This window comes from Mobula birostris, chromosome 4 (genome assembly GCF_030028105.1).
Source record: "Mobula birostris isolate sMobBir1 chromosome 4, sMobBir1.hap1, whole genome shotgun sequence".
Classification (NCBI taxonomy): domain Eukaryota; kingdom Metazoa; phylum Chordata; class Chondrichthyes; order Myliobatiformes; family Myliobatidae; genus Mobula; species Mobula birostris.
Genome location: NC_092373.1, coordinates 40,709,032 through 40,730,200, shown reverse-complemented (window position 1 = coordinate 40,730,200; position 21,169 = coordinate 40,709,032). Strand labels below are relative to the sequence as shown.

The 21,169-nt window shown below is 42.5% G+C and overlaps 1 protein-coding gene across 4 annotated transcripts in view; it reads left to right on the top strand.

The window, feature by feature from the left end:
- mcf2l2 (MCF.2 cell line derived transforming sequence-like 2) overlaps positions 1-21,169 on the top strand; it is a 407,668-nt gene that overhangs the window by 237,254 nt on the left and 149,245 nt on the right. For all 4 annotated transcript variants that reach the window (XM_072255231.1, XM_072255233.1, XM_072255232.1 and 1 more), the window contains 4 exons: positions 7,375-7,491; positions 9,493-9,642; positions 13,477-13,601; positions 21,047-21,161. In XM_072255231.1, the coding sequence (XP_072111332.1) occupies positions 7,375-7,491; positions 9,493-9,642; positions 13,477-13,601; positions 21,047-21,161 (507 nt within the window). The remainder of the gene's footprint in view (positions 1-7,374; positions 7,492-9,492; positions 9,643-13,476; positions 13,602-21,046; positions 21,162-21,169) is intronic.

The window sequence follows — 21,169 nt, the reverse complement described above, 5'->3', positions numbered from 1 at the left end:
AGATGTCACCTAAAGTAGACTTTTATCTGTAAGGAGAAGTTGGACAAATTTGAAATATTTTCTCTAAAGCACTGGAGGCTGAGAGGTGACCTGATAGGGATGCATAAACATATGCAGGGAGGCATAGATGGGGTAGCTAGTCTTTATTGCAGGATGGAAAAATCAAAATACCAAAGGGAAATAATTCTAAGGTGAGAGGGGAAAGTCTAAAGATGATTTACTTGGCAAGTTGTTGTTTTCTTTTAAACACAGCATTCGGTAGCTGGGGTGTGCTGCCAGAGTAAGTGATGGAGGCACAGTTGATAGCAGCGTTTAGGAGGCTGACATACAAATAAGCCAGGAATGGAGGGATACAGACCATGGGCAGATAGATGGCATTAGTTTGGATTGGCATCATGCTTGGTACTGGCATTGCAAGCCAAAGGACCTTTTATTGTGTTCATTGAGAATAAAACCATAAGGAAAAATTAAAGGAAAAACACTTTACATGGTATCATTAAGTTTAAGAATTATTGCTGGTTACTTCATTGATGTCATCTTAATTGTCAAAACTAGGTACAACTTAATATAATCCATATGGTCAATTATCTTCTGGATATTTTTGTGATATTCATAAAACACGAAGTGACTAATAAAGAAAACAAATACAAAAATGTCTGTTTCTTTGTGTTGGGTGAAATTCTTATTAACTTGATTTGTAAGGGATATTTTATGGAGTCAGCAGTTAGCTTCTATATGCAAAGCTTAAAATCCTTAAACTTTATACCAGAGGGGAATTGATCTTTTGATGCTAGCAAACATCAGAAAAAGATTATTACTCTACAATTGTGTTGTATACACCAAGACAAGCAGCCCAACTTGTTTTGAGGTGGAACTAGTAAAAGTGAATCCTATTGTAGTATCCATTCCAACTTTGACATAAAAAATGGGCAGGGTTTGGCCTTCGATCCTCCTTCAGCTTGGTGACCTACCATCAGACACACAAGTGGACATGCCAAAGGTGAAGTACCTGTAATAAGCTGCCAATTTAACAAAAGTGCAACACAGCAAACAAAAACAGGCTAAAAGTGTCTGAGCTATGTGCCTTTAGCCAAGATATTCAAGTGAAGCTGCCTTTCCACAAACGCAAGACCGGCCTCTCCCATCCCAGCCAATAGGATAGCTAAAGGCCAGATGTTGTACAATGAGTGTCTCCTCCCAAAACTTTTCTGTCATCCAAGGCATGTCACAAATGAGCTGGCATGAATGAGCTTGCTTGAATGGAGAATACTGTAAGAAACATTGTACTATCTAAGCAGTTCAATTGATCAGCCGTTCATTCACAATTCAATGCAGTGAACAGCATGCACCGTGTATAGAGCATGCCACAGCAACTCACCAGTCTACTCCAGCAAGGATTTCCAGGTCACAAACTCCACCTTCTACAATGGGGAGTATAGGAAAACATCTGCAAAGAGCAGCATAAGCACACTGCCACCCTCAAGCTGCCATCCATTTCACACACCAGCCTGACGTCCATATACACGCAGTGGCCACGTTACTAGATTAGAATCTGGGTTAATATCACCGGCGTATGTTGTGAATTTTGTTGTTGTTCAGCAGCAGTACATAATAATAAGTGACAGTAAGTACGTGTAAAAAGAAAATTAAATAAGTAGTGTGGAAAAGAGGCAAAAATACTGAGGTAGTGCTTAAGGGTTGGGTGTTAATTCAGAAATATGATGGTGCAAGGGAAGAAGTTGTTCCTGAAATGTTGAGTATGTGTCTCCAGGCTTCTTTACTTCCTCTTTGATGGGAGCAATGAGAAGAAGGTATATTCCTGGTGATTGGGGGGGGGGGGGTGCGGTCTTTAATAATGGATGCTGCCTTTTTGAGGCATTGTCTTTTGATAGTGGCCTGGATGCTGGGGAGGCTAGTATTCATGATGGAGCTGGCTGAGTTTACAACTTTCTGCAGCTTTTTCTCATCTTGTGCAGTGGCCCCTCCGTACCAGATGGTGAGGCAAGCAATCAGGATGCTTTCTTTGGTGATTTACCAAATCTCCTCAAATCTCCTGACGAAATATAACTGCTGTTGTGGACTGCTCATCCTCTCCACTTTGGATCCCTTGATGAGGATGGTGTGTGTTCTCTTGCTTTCCCCTTTCCTAGGTCCATAATCAATTCATTGGTCTTACTGATGTTGCGTGCAAGGTTGTTACCGTAGGTGTACATTGTACATAGGTTCGTTAAGATATCTGCATTATCAACCAATCATGTGGCAGTAACTCAGTGTATAAAAGCGTGCTGACATGGTCAGGAGGTTCATTTGTTGTTCAAACCAAACATCAGAACGGGGAAGAAAGGTGATCTAAGTGACCTTGACTGTGGAATGATTGTTGGTGCCACACAAGATGGTTTGAACATCTCTGAAACTGCTGATCTCCTGGGATTTTCATGCACAACGGATTCCAGCGTTTACAGTGACTGGTGTGAAAAACAAAAAGCATCCAGTGAGCGGCAGTTCTGTGGGCAAATAGCCAAACTGTTTCAAGCTGACAGGAAGGCGACTGTAACTCAAATAACCACACATTACAGTAACGACATTGATATGCAGAGGAGCATCTCTGAATGTATAGTACGTACATTAAACCTTGAAGTGGATGGGCTACAGCAGCAGAAGACCATGAACATACAGGAGGCACCTAATAAAGTGGCTTCTGAGTGTACATTGCCATCTTTTTAATATTTTGGAACTTCATGACTAACAGCATTGTTGGAGCATCTTACCACATACACTGTGGCCATTCAAGAAAGCACCTTATTGTCATCTTTTCAGGGCAAGTAGTATGGACAATAAAAGTATTTTTTGTCAGAAGCTCATCACAAGTTCTGCAGGAACTTGCTCAATTGGCAATGACTTTAAACACTGTCAGTTAAAATGTCTTTCATAGAATCACATGGGTGAACAACATATTTGATAAGATATGAAAGGGAACTTTGTTTCTATTTTAGTGCAGGTTTAGATTCCTTTGGGGTTTATTCCAAGTTGTAAATCACATTTTCAGTTGTGGAAATGCACATGACTATGCATATTATTTCTCAAAATACTTACTTTTTCAGGAAGTTGGTTGTATTTTCGCTCCCTTCTGTAAAATGTTGGAAATAAAATATATTATTTTAAAACCCTAAAATACATCTTAGAAGAATACTATGTACATACATCTATTGATGCTTCTGGACACATCTTCAGTGATGTTCCTGGAATCATCGGGTGTTTCGGGTCTTTGAACATCATACAACCTCCTCCAGGTGACCCAGCCGGGGCTGATCAGACCCCAGCTTGTGTCCAGATGGCTAGCTACTTATGACTCCATGGCTCCCCACTTTTGAGCCACAGCCATCTTGAGGCCCTCTCTGCTGCATTGGTGGTACTGCGGATGGCTCCCCTTTTCCTCTCTCCCTCGATGCCCAAAATGCTGAAGGCCCTAACTAAAGAATGGGCTATGAATCCCCTACAACCAACCTCCACTGGGAGACACCTCGCTCTCCATCCAGCCTGCTGACAGTTGCTGACCAGTCCTGCGTATTTGGAGAACTTCCTTTCAAAGGCCCCTTCCAAACTGTCTTCCCATGGGACTGTCAGCTCCAGCAGCACCACTTGCTTAGTCAACTCAGACACTAGGACAATGTCTGGTTGCAGGGTGGTGGCTGCGATATGGTTGGGGAACTTCAGCTGCCCTTCGAGGTCCACCAACAGCTACCAGTCCCTTGCAGAGCTCAGAATGCCTGCAGGTGTTCTTTTGGCAGGTATTGGCTGCTCCCCGGCTCTGACAAAGGCAATGGTCTGCTTGGAGGGTCGGGACCGCTTCGCCCACTCAACTCCTGCACTGACAGCTTCAGCGATGGTCTTCAGGAGCTGATCATGCCTCCACCTGTACCGTCCCTCACCAAGTGCCCTTGCACAGCCGCTGAGGATGTGCTCCAGGGTTCCTCGCTTGGAGCACAGTGGGCATGCAGATGACTCTGCCTTGCCCCATGTGTGCAGGTTTGATGGGCTTGGAAGCACATCGTACACTGCCTGGATGAGAAATTGGATGCGGTGTGGTTCGGCTTTCCAAAGCTCAGCCCAGGTCACTTTTCTCTCAACCACATTCTCCCATCTTGTCCAAGCTCCCCGTCGCTTCATTCCCACCGCCTTGCAGGCTCTCATCTCCTCCACTACTGCTCTCACCTCCTTCTGAACTAGACACGCCTTTCCTTCCCTCTGGTGTCTATTTGGGGAGTTGGAAAGGATCCTAGCCCAGCTCAGCCTTGTGTGACCACTCCCACCAGCCTCCCGTGATGCAACCTCGCCTCTGCCTCCTGAACAGCTTCCTCTGCCCTCCACTTCCTGCCAGTACTTACTTGGATCCCTGCTCTAGCCACCTTCGGGTCACTTGAGTCCCCATACTGTAGCACTTCTCTGGCTCCTGTTATCTTGAATTCTTCTTCCAAGGATTTGAAGGGTAGTTGCAGTTTGTTGTGGTGTCCATAGAGTGCGATGCTGCTCAAGCTCTTTGGCAGCCCCAGCCATCTCCTGAGGTGGTTACTAACCCTCCTCTCTAAGGTTTCGACTGTCGAGATCGGGACTGCATAGATGAGGAGGGGCCACAGGATTCTGGGAAGAATGCCATGCTGATACACCCACGCTTTAAACTTCCCAGGTAGGACAGACTTGTCCACAGATTTCAGCCAGCCATCCAACTCGGTGCAGGTTGCCTGAATGGATGTTGTGTCCCTTAAAGAGCTGTCAAAAACTTTGCCTACGCTCTTTACTGGCTTTTCTGTGATGGTTGGGATGGCTGTGCCTGCGATGCTGAACCAGAACTTGTTCTCCACCTTCCCTTTCCTCAGCACCATCGATCTTGATTTGGCAGGTTTGAAACGCATCTGGGCCCACTCCACCAGCTTTTCGAGCCCTTGCAGAATCCTCCGGCAGCCTGGGACTGATTCTGTGGTGACTGTGAGGTCATCCATGAATGCCCTGAACGGTGGTTGCCGTTGAGCAGAATTCATTCTGGGCCCTCTGCACTCTGGTTCAGCAGACTTGGTGAGCATGTTCATGGCTAGGGAGAACAGTGTCACTGAGATAGTGCACCCTGTGATGATGCCAATCTCCACCTTGTGCCAGGTTGATGTGATTGCTCCTGAAGTGACCCTCATCCTGAAGTTGCTGTAATAATCAGTGATAAGGTCCCTGATCCTGCTGGGGACATGATATTTGGTCAGTGTGAGCTGCACCAGCTTGTGCGGAATGGAGCCATATGCATTTGCCAGGTCGAGCCACAACACTGACAGGTTGCCCTTGTTCTCTCTGGCTTCCTTGGTGAGCTGTGTCGCCACACTGATGTGCTCCAGACAGCCCGGCATCCCTGAAATGCCACCCTTCTGGACTGATGTATCAATATAGGTGTCCTTTGCTAGGTAGGTGCACAGCCGGTTAGAAACTGCACTGAAGGAGATCTTCACCTCGACACACAGCATGGAGATGATGCGAAACTGATCTATCTGGGTGGCATTTTCCTCCTTCGGGATCCATACCCCTTCAGCCACTCTCCACTATTCTGGGATCTTCCCCCTTCTCCAGAAGATTCTCAGGATCTTCCACAGACGCAGCAGGAGTTTGGGGCAGTTCTTGTACACTTTGTACGAGGTGTTGCTTGGTCCTGGAGCCCAGCTTGCCCTTGCTTTGCAGACGACCTCTCTGACTTCCTTTAGTTGCAGCTCTGACATGTCGAACTGCACATCCGGTTCAGGTGGGGCTATTAGGATGTCACACTCTCCCAACTCCTGCTGTCTTTCAGGATCATTATATATCTTCTTCAGATGTTGGTCTATGTCTTCCTGCGAACAGGCCAGTTTCCCATTGCGCTTCTCCCCCAGCAACTCCTTGGTGAACTTGAAGGGGTTAGCGATAAAGGCAGCACGTTTTCGAGCCCTTTCACGACGACGCCTCCGATGCCACTCTGCCCGGCGGAGGACCCTGATCTTCTTTCGTAGTATGCACATCAGCTGGGCCAAGCCAATCGCTCCTCTTCTCCTGCCTCCTTGTATTGGGACTTCAGTGCTTTCATCTCCTGCCTGATGTTGTGGATCCTCAGTGGTTCTTTGGTTCTTCGAGTAAGACATTTTGGAGCCTTCCTTCTCCTCTTCTCCGAACCGTTCAGCTGCAATACTGACAATAATTGTTGTCATGGCTTGCAGCTTCCTATCAACCCCTCCCTTCGCCATTGCCTCCAGAATTTGGTTAACATCTTCATCAAACTGCTTCCACAGTGAAGTCCCGTTAGCTGCAGGCCATTTGATCTGCCTCCTGTTAGACTTCATGTTCGAGGGATTAGTTTGCAACACTTGGAGGTTCCGGGCACTATGGGGTGACTCCGGGCCTGGCCCCTCCTTCGTCTCACCAGGTTGGACACCTGCGCGTTGTGCTGCTCCTGCTCCCGCCAAACACTTCATCCTCGCTTGGTGGATCTTCAAGCCGCGATCGTTCTTGCAGATTTTGCCACATGCACACTGCTTCCTCATCGTCGTTTGTTCATTGCCTGGGTCTGATGTCGTTGTGTCCATCCGACTGGGGTGCTCATCCTCCCCCTGTCTCGGGCACCCCTGGGGGTATCTTTTCCTTAGATTCTTTGTAGCTTTTGTGGGGGTCCTCCTCTCAGAGGACACAGATTGGGTTGCCAGCCCGTTCTGCCCTGGTTGCCGTCTCTCCGGGCTGTCACTGCCTCTCCAGTCATCACCACTCTTCGCGGTTGTCACCCAGTTTTTCCTGGTTGTCACTGATTAACTCAGAGTGTAAGCTGTGTACATACATCTATTGATGCTTCTGGACACATCTTCAGTGATGTTCCTGGAAGATCCTTGCACATTATTGTTTGAGCTGACTGCAATCTCCCAAAAGATATAATCTGACCTGAACAAGCAAGAATAAACGTATAGAATGTTAGCATGAGCAAGGATTATCTGTATTTACTGCAAGCTCATGTAATTCAAGGACATTATGGATATCTAGTATACACACAGACTTACTAAAATAACCATAACAATTAAGAATGATACTGTAAACAGAAGTTGCAACTTCTGTCCTTCGGTGTCTTGGATCTTTTTATCTTTCATAAAACTGGACAAATATTTATGATTTTCTGTGTACTGTACTTCAAAGTTCATTGTAGAATTACAGGTTTGTATAATATTTAATTTATTTGCTCTAAATTATCATTATAATGGTATAATATTCATCTGACAACTGGTGCATTCTGACAATTGCTTTGGATATTCATTGTTACGATATTCTAGGAACAGGTAAGGATGAATTGATAGCTCAAAAAGCTCTCTGTTGAATCTGTTCCAGATCATCATGTTAAATACTATAGCGGACCTGCACAATTACATTGAGAAAAGTCAGTTAACAAAGGACTTGGGAGGCACTCTGGAATACTGTCATAATCAGTGGATTCACCATCGAACTGTAAGTGCAATAACCAATTTTTTTTTAACAACCTTTCATTTATCTATTTTTAATTGTCTATCTGAGGTATTGATTTTTAAATTGGAGGTATTAAATTGCCAATTGCAATATTTTAACAAATTTTCTGAAAATATGAAATCTATTAATAAAACTGGCCAAAGTGCCAGCAGTTTGAATTGGTAAATAAGGGCGATCATTGTCACAGTCTGCAACTTAGAAAGCAGTACCTGTACTCTGAACCGTCATCTCCTTCTGTTTCTTGGTCTCAGGCCCACCAGTTTGGAAGGATCAGCAGAATGTCCGTGCTGAGAATTCCGGAGAATATCTGCATTATTTGCCATGAGTCTTTTCTGGCAGATAAATTGTACACCATAACATCTGCTCTTCATTCTGTTACCGAGAATATTCTCACCATTATCTTAATGAAAGTAAATTTCAAATGGAATATTTAAATCTGTTCTAATGAAAAATCGAGTATGTTGACATTCATGGTAAATGGTTAATAATAGTTACAAATGTCATACAGAATAACTTCATATAATAAAGAATAGGGCCACAGTTTTTCTGAGATTGTACCTAGTAAAGGCTTCAGTTGTATTCAACATCCAATTAACATTAAATAGTCATAGTCATACTTTATTGATCCCAGGGGAAATTGGTTTACGTTACAGTTGCACCATAAATAATAAATAGTAATAGAACCATAAATAGTTAAATAGTAATATGTAAATTATGCCAGTAAATTATGAAATAAGTCCAGGACCAGCCTATCGGCTCAGGGTGTCTGACCCTCCAAGGGAGGAGTTGTAAAGTTTGATGGCCACAGGCAGGAATGACTTCTTATGACGCTCTGTGCTGCATCTCGGAGGAATGAGTCTCAGGCTGAATGTACTCCTGTGCCCACCCGGTACATTATGTAGTGGATGGGAGACATTGACCAAGATGGCATGCAACTTAGACAGTATCCTCTTTTCAGACACCACCGTGAGAGAGTCCAGTTCCATCCCTACAACATCATTGGCCTTACGAATGAGTTTGTTGATTCTGTTTGTATCTGCTACCCTCAGCCTGCTGCCCCAGCACACAACAGCAAAGATGATATCACTGGCCACCACAGACTCGTAGAACATCCTCAGCATCGTCCGGCAGGTGTTAAAGGACCTCAGTCTCCTCAGGAAATAGAGATGGCTCTGACCCTTCTTATAGACAAATTGTATACTATTTACAACAAGTACACCATGTATATATGAAAATTAAGATTCTATTATTTTAACAGTTAATTTTCAATGACAAAATGTTTAGCTTGTTTACCACACTTATCATGGCTAGGCTATAGGACACAATTTTCTTCAGGTTTAATAGGCAATGATTAGGCTAATACAGCAAATTCCTCAAAAAAGGGTAAATGAGACTTTTGTAAAGTTAATGGAGTGAGGTAGGTAGCCAGAATCTTATGAATATTTTTGTTTGACTGTGTACTTGGTCCTTACCTACAAATAACGTCGTACTGCACTTGCCTTATCATTTTAAACACAAAATTGTGGCTGGATTTCTCATTTTCTTAGAGAAAATATTGATTAATACCAAGCTGCTCCAGAGGCACACATCGTGTAAACTGGATTGTGGAAGAATGGCAGTTTGCTTTCATTTCCCAGTTTGTGTTCAGGCATCTTTCTTAGTGACCTGTCACTGTAACTTTGCAGGTAAAAGTATTGGCAGACGGAAGTCTTAATATTCCACTACTGTGCAAGATGTTGTCACTTTGCTCCTGTTAATTGCGCCAGATGCAAATGAAAATCCTAGTTCACTTTGTTATTTGTTATTCTGCATGTTGTTTTAACTTGGTTGCTACAACATGTTTTCCTCCCAAGATTAATTTTCAGTTAATGAGTTGTTAAGCAGTTAGGTTGCAATATTAAGGGTGTGTGTATCTACACATTCTTGGTTTTTAATATGTATTGGGTTTATGATTTCTACAAATTCCAAAATATTTGATTTCAGGCCATTGAAAACTTTGCAATGACAGTGAAGGTGACAGCACAGTTGTTACAGTCGTTTGGCACTGAGCTTGCAGAAACCGAATTACCCAATGATGTCCAGTGTACTAAAGTGCTGCTCACCACTCACTCAGAAAAGCACAATGATCTCAAGGTAGGTATCATCATGTGCTTATTAATATACTTCAGTATCAATGATACAGTTTGGGGGCTAACGGTAATAACTCAGGAGGATGTGCACGTGGACAGCAAGGTAACACTTAGTGGAATTGTTATCTCATTTGGCAATTTTATGGGAATTGTTACATTCCAATGCTTATGCCTTCAATTAATAACTGATAGCGGAATATCATGGGAGCCAAATTACCCAGAGACCGGAGATTTCACCCAGTCAGCCAAAATGTGACTTCATGTCCACAACCACTTGGTTGACCCTCATTTCTAAATGTAAGTTGTATTAAAGTGCTTTGCTGAGGGCAATTAGGGATAGGCATTCAGTGCTATTTTGCTGTCCATGCACATACCCTCTGAATAGTATTAAGGATAAGATAAACTATTGAATGAATTGGACATTGTGTACTTTGAGGGAAACCTGTACACCTGCTCATTAATGCAAATATCTAATCAGCAAATCAATGCCTGAAAGCATGCAAACATGGTCAAGAGGTTCAGTTGCTGTTCAGACCAGAGCATCAGAAGGGGCAAGAAATGTGATCCAAGTGATTTTGACCGTGGAATGATTGTTGATGCCAGACAGGGTGGCTTGAATATCTCAGAAACTGCTGATCACCTGGGATTTTCACACACAACGGTCTCTGAAGTTAACTGAGAATGGTGTGAAAAACAAAAAAAAATTAATAAGCAGTAGGGAAAATGCATTGTGAGGTCAGAGGAGAATGGCCAGACTGATTCAAGCTGACAGGAAGGCAACAGGAACTCAAATAACCAGGCTTCACAACAGTGAATGTACAATACATTAAATCTCGAAGTGCATGGACTACAGCAGCAGATGGCCATGACCATACACTACAGGAAGCTCTGAATAAAGTGGCCATTGAGTGTAGTTCTGTATTGAAAATTATTAATTGTTTCTTAAGCAATGATTGAGTAAAAATCTATTTAACATCAAAAGGTTCGAAGGTTCATTTATTATCAAAGCATGTATCCATATACAACTCTGTTTCATGGCTATCTGGAGAAGACAAATTTCAAAGAAAGAACATGAAAGTTGTTCAGAGAGAAGCATCAGACACAGACAAACACACACACACGAATCCCAATCATCACTCCCAATACCCCCTTCCACCCACACAAAATGGAACAGGAACATTGACCACCCCCCTCCCCCAAAAACAACCACTCCCCCGCACAAATAATTAACAGAACATCAACCCCCAAGCGCCCTCCCCTCCCACAACAAAACAGAAAAGGAATGGGCAATAAAAACACCCTGAATATAAAAACCGTAAGACTGAAGTCCACAGTCCATAAACTCAGTAGTCCAATTCATAAACACAAAACCACAAAACCATTGTCTGATATCACCAACATTAATGATGTGTCCCAGTGCGTCTTAGGATGTATCACGGCATCTGGTAATATCAAAATCTATTGTCTTTGAAATGAGGTGGCAGCTAAGTGTCAATCGCATCAGTGGCACCATTTGTAGAATCAGCTGTTGACACGGTTGAAAGAGAGGGACACCACATGAGGCAGAGATGCCTACCCACCTGCCACCCTGAGCCACACTGTGATAGGCTACTCACAGATTCCTTCTTTGTCAGTGATCAAAAGGATGGCAGTCAGCTCTGAACTCTCACTCAGTTCACCTCGATGTCTCAATCTTCCTCGATGCTTTAATCATGAAATGGAGTCAAACATCGTGCCCCGTCTCAAAGTTTCTTTGCATCGAGGCTGTCTGAGTACGCACTCACTTTCCAGAATCTTCTCGGACACAGCAGAACACTGGATCTCCAAGCTGCAAATCACAGGCTCTAACAGTCCCAGAAACAGATTTAAGGTGAAAAACAGACGCAAGAGTAGTAAAAAAGAATTTTTTGTGCGCTATCTGGAAGATGTCGACCAAGCGAGCATTGTACACAGTGCTATCTTGACCGGAAGTCATTACAGCATAATTAGCATTATAGCACAACTAAAAATGACTTTATATGTGTAACAGAACATTGAAAATGTAGCATAATGTTACACTGGGGTCTCTTGTGTAGTGTGATACCATATTTCAGTTAATGATCTTGTAGAGGAATGGTTAAGTTACTTGAATAGCAACCAGGATTCTGGACAATTGATTAAGTCAAGTCTTTAAATGAATCTGAAATACAGGTTGACCACCAAACATCTAGAGTGATTGGGTCTTGTGCAGTGCTGGATTAGTGATTTTGCCAAATCACAGGTGATTAAATAAATAAACGCCTCTAACCCACTTAATGATCATCTCACCCTTCCAGCTTTCATTGTTTTCCTTATGCACATCTGCTTTTTTGATTCGCTGTCTGGAGTAACTTTTCTGTTTGTTTCTTTTTATGATAAACTGTGGGAGAGCTGATCTTATGCAAGTCACACAGCCTTCCATAGACACATCACTGTTTTTTCCAGAACTTCCACCTGATCTTGTATAGATAACCTATGGTGTTTGTATTTTACATCACGAGAAGCACTTCCTTTATTCAATGAAGACATGACTGGTTCTAGATCAGCACAGATTATAGAAATGAATGCAGAATAACACAGAGGAATGACTTGCTTTTTTTAAAAGACCATGGCAATAGCTGATTCTGCAAATAGTGCTCCAAAACAGTGGTGAAGGGTTAACATGACAACACGGGGAATTTGAAATTAGACTGGCGAAAGTTATGTCCAGACTAGCAGTGGAAACAAATTACTGATTACCAGATTCAAGGTGGTTGACCTGTATTAAATAGGAGCTAGTTTCATGAATGATGGACATAAATCAGCCCCACCATTACTGGAAAAAACCCTCCTTAAGCACCATCTTTACCCAGTTTGGTATGTGAACCCAGATCCAGCAAAGTGATTGACACCTAGACCCCACCTCATTTCAAAGTCAACAGATTTTGATGTTACCAGATGCTGAGATATGTCCTAGAATGTGCTGGGACACACCATCAGGGATATAAGCTGGGGTCATCAGGTGTTTCGGATCTTTCAACATCAGACACTGTCATCCAGGCGACCCAGGCAGGGTTGATCAGGCCCTGACTTGTGTCCCATCAGTATTGGTCCACACGTCACACCTCTTGATCCATAGCCATCTGGACGCCCCAGCTTGTATCCCAGCACCATCAGTCCACGGGTCACACCTCTTGATCCATGGCCATCTGGAGGCCCCAGCTTGTATCCCAGCACCATCAGTCCACGAGTCACACCTCTTGATCCATGGCCACCTGGAGGCTTGCTCCGCAGCCTCAGTGATGGTGCTGATGGCTCTTCCCTTTGCAGCCCTCCTTGATGCCAAGGAGAAAGTGGGTTGTGCAGAGCAAGGCGCCTCTGTACCCCACCCTATAGCCTCGCATCATGCCCTCCATCTACCTTTGACATTGCTCTACCAGCTCCTGGTACTTGGCCTTCTTGCACTTGAATGCCCAAGGAACTGTCCGTTCTAGCACCTGCTTTGAGCTTTCTGACAGAATGACCATGTCAGGCCTCAGGGCTGATGATAGCAAGTCATTAATTTTAGACATCTTTATAGGAAGTTAATAATATAAAGCCATGTAAGTGGTTATTAAAAAAATAACAAATCCAAGCATTTAACAATTCTTTAAAAAAGTGATTGGTAATACTTCGCTGTCTTGTGTTTAGTGTCATACTATTTACTGTACATTCCATTGTACACATTGCAAAAACTGCAAAAGATGTATTCAGTGATGTGCAGTATCCTTTGTTGCTAATGATCACAAGACCTCGTTTTCTAAGTTAAAGCAATGATTAATAAGCTGTTCTTGTTTTTCAGGATAAACTAAAATCAGCAGTTACAGAAGGTAATACTTTACTGGTACATATTAAGGAGCCAGTTACTAAAAATCCTAATTATAATCTGAATTCTGATGAACTGGAAAATATGGCTACTGTTGAAAGGTTAGTGGGAGACTTCATGTCAGATTTTTTTCTTTATAACACAATCTCAAAAATGCATTATATAAGCAATATAAATAACTACCAGTGAACCTGAACTGATCGTGTTTATGTAAAATGGATAACTGTTTTACACAGCAGACTAGATAATCAGGATGCGTCAAGTGACTCCACATTAGAAATAAGTATACAACATTCATTTTTTTTAAGATAAAATGTCGATGTTAACATTAGTCTTTCTTGTATCTTAATTACTTTTTGACCTATTACTAAAATTAACTGACCAAAATACAACACCTTGCATTTGCCCAAGTTAAATTCCATCTGCCATTCCTTCCTCCACTCCCCAAATGATCGAGATCCTGTTGTAATGTGTATCATTGTTCACTACACCACCACTTTTGGTGTCATCCTCAACATAGTCATCAAATTGTTAATATAGATGACAAACAACAATGGACCCTGCATCGATCCTTGTGGCATATAACTGGCCACAGTTCTCTAACATGAACAATAATCCTCTGACCCCTTGCATTTGGTTAGATGATCCTGCATCTCATGTGATCGGATCTTTCAGACTAGCCTACTACTTGGCATGTTTTCCAAAGCCCTGCTAAAATCTAAGTAGACATTCAAATTTATGACACACAATTTCCCATACACAAAGCCGTGATGACTAATCGTTATCAGTCCTTGCCTTCCTAAATGTTGGTAGGTCATGCCCTCAGGGCCCCCTCCATTAACTGATGTTAGACTCCCCAGTCTATAATTAAAGGCACGGCATTAACCACTTCCAGTACTCAGAACCTCATCTGTGGCTAAAGATGATGTAAATATGATATCTCTGCCAGAGGTCCTGCAATTTTTTCCCTGCCTTCTCACAGTATCCTAGGATACACATATCAGGCCTTGGAAATTTAGCTACTTTAATCCGCCTTCACACTGCCAACACCTCTTTTGTAAAGTGAATCTGTTCCATACATCATTATTCATCTCCCTTAATTCCTTATCCTCCATCAATTTTTCCACAGTAAATACAAACAAAAAAAAATTCGTTTAAAACCTTGTTTGTTTCCTATGACTCCACACATAATTGACAACTTTGTAGTTTAAAGGTACCTATTCTCTCTCTAGTTAGCCCTTTGCCCTTAATACACCTATAGAGTCTCTTAGGATTCTTCATTACCTTGTCACCAAAGCTATCACATGTCCTCATTTTGCATTCCTGATTCCATTCATAAGCATATTCCTACATCTCTGATACAGCAAGAGCATGGCTTGATCTCAGCTGCCTGTACCTGACATATGCTGTCTTCTTTTTCCTGACCAGTGGGTCAACAACCCTCATCATCAAGGGCTCCCTAATCATAGTCGCTTTGCCCTTCATCACTCTAGCGGGAACGTCTTGTCCTTCAGCTCCCCCTGTAGTGGTAGTGAATAGTGTTGTTCCTGTGCCACTCAGGTAGCCACTCTCACACAGGAGCAGTTCACAAATGGTACAAGTTGGGTTATCAATAAAGTTCCTGCTGGTGTCCTGTACAGAAACATTTCTCACTCACTGCTGGGATGACATGCCATCGAGAAGCTGAACCTCACTGCAAGGATGGATTCGCTAAACAATGTTCAGTTACTGGAGAAGCACCCGGAATTGTTCACAGACCTGGGGGATAATGAACGAAGTGTACCTTCTCCAGCTGAGGCTAGGCATAATGCTCTACTGTTTGACCACAGTAAAGCATCTACCACCGTCGCATTGACGAACAAAATCAAATTTTGACGAACAAATCAAAATCAAAGAGAGAATGGAGGTGCTTGATATCATAACTAGAATGAATGGACCTCCTTGCTGGTGTGCGGCCGTGGTTCCTGTTCCCAAGCCAGATGACACGGTGAGGATGTGTTGATCTAACAAAATGGAAGAATGCAGTGAGGTGAAAGGACTTTATTCCGCCCTCTGTTGAACACACCTTGGGTACGCTGGGTGGAGCAAAGATCTTCACCAAACTAGATGCAAGGTCAGAGTTCTGGTTGACCTGTCTATCTCCTGAATCACAGAAGCTCCCAAACTTTATCACACCATATGGACAGTGTGCCTTCTAGAGACTCCCTTTTGGCATCTCATCAGCCCCTGAACTCTTTCAGATGAGGAAAAACCAAGTTTTGGAGGGACTGAAAGGAGTAGCCTGCCACATGGATGATATACTCATCTTCAGAGGCTCAAGGAACCTGACAAAAGAATGGGAGCTGCCTTGGAGAAACTGAACCAGGCTGGAATCATCCTGAACAAAAAAAAAAATGCAAATTTGCAAAGTTGGAGGTGAAGTTCTTAGGCCACCAACTCTCCTCAGAGGGAGTGCAACTAGATTCAGACAAACTGGCAGGAGTTCGGAACATGGAACAACCTACCAGATGAGAGATCCGCAGTTTCCTTGGCATGGTAAACCAGCTGGGAAAGTTCATTCCAGATTTGGCAGAGAAAACGAAGCCACTACATGACCTCCTCTCGCAGAGAAACATTTGGACCTAGGATGCACCACAGGAGAAGCCATTCTCATCACTTAAAGCAGAGCTCATCTCTCCACCAACATTGGTGTTCTTGGATCAGAACAAAGTAACCAATGTCTCAGCAGACGCCTCTTCCTTTGGCCTAGTGGGGACTGCTCATGCAAAACTGCAGTGGTGAATGGAAATCGGAAGCATATGTAATCAAAAGTACTGACTCTTACTGAACAGTGTTACACCCAAATTGAAAGGAGACACTGGCTCTCGTGTGGGTTTCTGAATGCTTCAGCTGCTACTTGATAGGCACTAAATTCGAGTTCCTCCTTAAAACAGATCACAAACCACTTGTCAGCCTCCTCAGCTCGAAACACTTGGATGAATTACCTCCACATTCAGAACGTGATTCAAGATTCAGAATGAGGCTTCTGTGATACTGTTATGCCTTTGAGCATGTCCTCGGCAAATCTTTCACAACCCCAGACACTCTGTCGAGGATGCCATGCAAAAACGAGTGGACAGAAGGCGACTCCAACATCTAATAGCTCAGGTACATGAAAACTTTCCTGCATCACAGAGTAAACTGCATGAAATTCAGGCCGAGTTGAAAGAAGTCCAAATCTGTGATTATGGATGGCCTGCTGTTCTAAAAGGAGCTCATGAATTCAGACCTTACTGGCTAGAAAGAGAGAAACTCACCATTTTTGCTGCTAAAGGGCTCCAGATTTGTCATCCCTGCTTCTATGCACGCCAAAATTGTCAGTCAGGTCCACCAAGGACATCAAGGCACCGATAAATGTCACCTAAGAGCAAGGCAGTCCGTGTGGTGGCCTGGTCTGAGCACACATCTGGGAGATTATGTAAAGCAATATGAAGCATGTGAAAAGCTGCATAAAAATCATGCGAAATCTCTCTGCCCCACAGAATTCCCAGACTTCCCATGGCAAATTGCAGGCACAGACAATTTTGAGCTGAAAAGAGACAAATATCATTTCAATGTGCATGCTACTCAGGGAATGTTGAGGTGTCCAAGCTGTCCTCTGCATCCTCAGCAGCAGTTATACAGCACCTGAAATCTGTATTTGCTCACCATGGAATACCAGAGACACTTGTGTCAGACAATGGTTCCCAATTCAGCGGCTCAGAACTCAAAGCCTTTGCTAGGGACTGAGAGTGCAGAGACCAGAAAAGTGATCCAAAGTGGCCACAGAGAAATGGAGAAGTGGAAAGAGCAGTGCAAGCTGTTAAGTGTCTCCTACTGAAGGCAAAAGATGACTACAAAACACTGCTAGCTTATCGCTCCATTCTTCTTGTGAAGTTACAGTCCAGAGGTGTCAATGGGTTGAAGACTGAGAACAAGCCTGCCAATTCTTCCTTCCCTTCTCCAACCTCACTTACTGCACTTACACAAAGTGAGTAATTTTGAGACAACACAGCGTGAGAAAATGAAGAACGTGTGTGATCTCAGACACAGAGCAAAATCTTTGTCGCCACTCGGGAGTGGTGAAGCTGTTCGGGCTTCAGACCAATTCACCAAAGGAACATTTATCTGTCCCATCACAGAGATATACTCCACAGTCTAATAGCTTAGGACAAGTGACCAAAGAGGCAGAATAATCCTCTCACTTTGCCAGAGTGTTCAGGTAGTCTGCCCTGACCTCCATTAAAGAGTTCTAATGTTGAAAACATTTCACAAAATGAGAAGGTTCTTTTTTTTTTAAAAAAAAGGAATTGGTGCAAAAGTAAAAGGAATTGAGAAAAGTAAAGAGAAAGACCATTAAAAACAAAGAAAGATTGTTATAATGTTGGCAATTTTTTATATTTATGTAAGGAGCGCAAGTTACATGCAATGGGTAAAGTGAACTGAATTAGAAAGCCTACAGCACAATACAGGCCCTTTGGCCCACAAATTTGTGCCGACCATAAAAAACTTATTTTCTCTACATAAAAAACTTACCCCTGACATCTCCTCTGTTCCTACTCCTGAGCACCTTAAACCTGTGCCCTCTTGTGGTAACCATTTCAGCCCTGGAAAAAAGCCTCTGACTACCCACACGATCAATGTCTCTCATCATTATACACCTCTATCACGTCACCTCTCATCCTTCGTTGCTTCAAGGAGAAGAGGCCGATTTCACTCAACGTATTCTCATAAGGCATGCTCCCCAATCCAGGCAACATCCTTGTAAATCTCCTCTGCACCCTTTCTATGGTTTCCGCATCCTTCCTGTAGTGAGGCGACCAGAAGTGAGCATAGTACTCCAAGTGGGGTCTGACCAGGGTCCTAAACAGCTGCAACATTACCCCTCGGCTCCTAAATTCAATTCCACGATTGATGGAGGCCAATACACCGTATACCTTCTTAACCACAGAGTCAACTTGCGCAGCTGCTTTGAGCGTCCTATGGGCTTGGACCCCAAGATCCCTCTGATCCCATTTCAGCGATTATAATTTCAATGCAGTTCTATAGACAAGAGGTACATAGCTAGTTTTTCTCTTTTTTCCAAGAAGGGAAGATGTAGAGGGAGTTACTAGTGTTATTCCTATGTTACTCTGTTAGCCACTCCCATGTGGGAGGAGTTCACATACTGTACAAGCAGGATTGTCCATAAGGTTCAGCTGAGTATCCTGCATGCTGGCAACTTGGTGTGCTCTGCACTACTCCCCATCTCACTTTCAAAAGCCTCCCACTTGCCAAATGTCCCTTTAGCTGCAAACAGCTTCACCAACTCAACCTTTGCAACTTCCTGTCTTCAAAATCTGCCTTGCCCCACTTTAGGAATTAAATTTATGGATTAGTCTCATCTTTCTGTAATTTCATGCTGAGAAATTTAGAAATTTCATATTGATTCCAAGATGAGAAATTAAAAGTTATATTAGACTCCTTCCATTAGTTACTTAGTTCATTATGGTAAAGACGTCAGGTGGAGGCTTGGGAAAGTCTCAGGCCCAGGAATGGAGAATTTACACAATATAATGGAATTTTGACAACAGAGAGATCAAATTCAGGGAGGAAGGACAGGGTGAAAATAGTATAATGCTGTTTAAATGGGGAAAGCAAGTGTTGGACATTATTGTAGTTATCATTCTCCTGGTTTTTTTTCTAATGCTGCCTCAGTTGTTAATAATGAAGGTTCTTAGACTACTGAAGCCCAATAGTATGAAATTACATTAATCATAGCATAAAACTTCATTTCATCAACATATTTTTTCCTTGGAGGATTTTGCTTAAGTGGCAGCTCAGAACTAGAATTGCAAGACCACGAAGACATGGGAGCAGAATTACGCCATTTAGCCCATTGAGTTTCCTCCACCATTCCATCAGGGCTGACTTATTCCCTCTCTACCCCATTCTCCTGCCTTCTCCCCAAACCTTTGATACCCCTACTAATCAAGAATCTAACAACTTCAGCAAGTATTCTGCTCATTGAAAAGTTTGAACTTTACAAGCGAAATCATTTTTTTTTTTGCAAAGGAATTTATGAAAATCTCCAAAACTCAATCACATTATTTTTCAGTTTACTTTCTTCAATATTTATTGTGGCTGTTTTGTTGGTGTAGTACCTCATTATATGTTTTTGAAATGTACAGTATGACCACTCTTCTACACATATATAGATTTCAAACTTAATGGATACAGAGCATGGAAGCAGGCCCATCCACCCACTGAGTTTATAGCAACCATCAAGCACCCAATCACACTAATCCCATTTATTCCCCCACACTCCCATCAACTCTTTTCAGATACAACCATCTATCTACACATTGGAGGCAATTTATGATGGTTAGTTAACCTACACGTGTTAACCTGCATATGTTTGTGATGTGGAACCCACATTGTCACAGAAAACATGCTAACTTTACACAGACAGTAGCAGGGCTAAGGATTGACCTATGCACTGTCTCTGTGAGGCAACAGCTCTGTTATTTAATGATAATATTAAGTAGAGCAATTTTTCTTGACCCCAACATTGGTTCAGTGGTATATTTTGTTCTCTTTAATGAAGATACCTGTCTCACTTCAGCTGAAAACATTAACATTATTAAGATTTGATGCAGTAGGCACTATTTTCCTTAAAAATCCATTCAAGTGGGCCAATGATGCGTGGCAGTAATACATGATAGAACATTCTCAGTATACGATGCCAGATGGTGTGTGTTAATAAGCACCTCAACCAATACAAGCATCAAAGCCAGAACTAATCCTGTTAGTCATTAAACACATCCCCATGTCCTTCCCAGCATATCATGGACTTTGATTAAGAGCAAAATGATTGACCAATTTTCACCCCACCACAATCCAAAACTTACTAATCATGCATGAAAACTATTTAAATAGTGCTCTAGTTACCCTGCACACTGGGATCGTGGATAAAAACCCATGGATAAAAGTCTTGCCAGTTGACGGAAATATTCTAATCTTACTTCAATTGCTTGCATTTTTTTTTAAAGCAGCTTTTAAATGTTATTCCTAATTTTACATTGGAGTTCAAAGTAAGTATATTTACCATATGAGACTACCTTCTGATTCATTTTCTTGCAGGCATTTACATGCAAAATAAGAAATACAATAGAAATTTATGAAATACATAAACAAAGCCTGGCAAACAATGTGCAAAAGACAGATTATGCAAATAAGAAGAATAAATAATACTGAAAGTTAAGTTGTAGGTTCATGTGTTGTGCAGTCATTGAAAGTGAGTCTAGATTGTGGGACCACTTCAGAGTTGTGGTGAGTGAAGTTATCTACATCGGTTCAGGAGCCCAATTGTTGTGGGATAACAGCTGCACCTGAATCTGGTGGTTTGGGACCCAAGACTCCTGTACCTTTTGCCTGATGGTAGTAATGAGAAGAGAGCTAGGGTGTATTTAATAATTTGTGATATATTTAAAGATTATTGATGCTTAAGTTGTAATTTTATTTTGAATTGTTAAATGCTGCACAATAGGTTACTGATACAACTGGAAGAAACTGAAAATGCCTTCGACCAGTTTTGGTCCAAACACCATCTCAAGCTTGAACAATGTCTACAGTTACGACATTTTGAACAAGACTTTCGAGAGGTACCTTT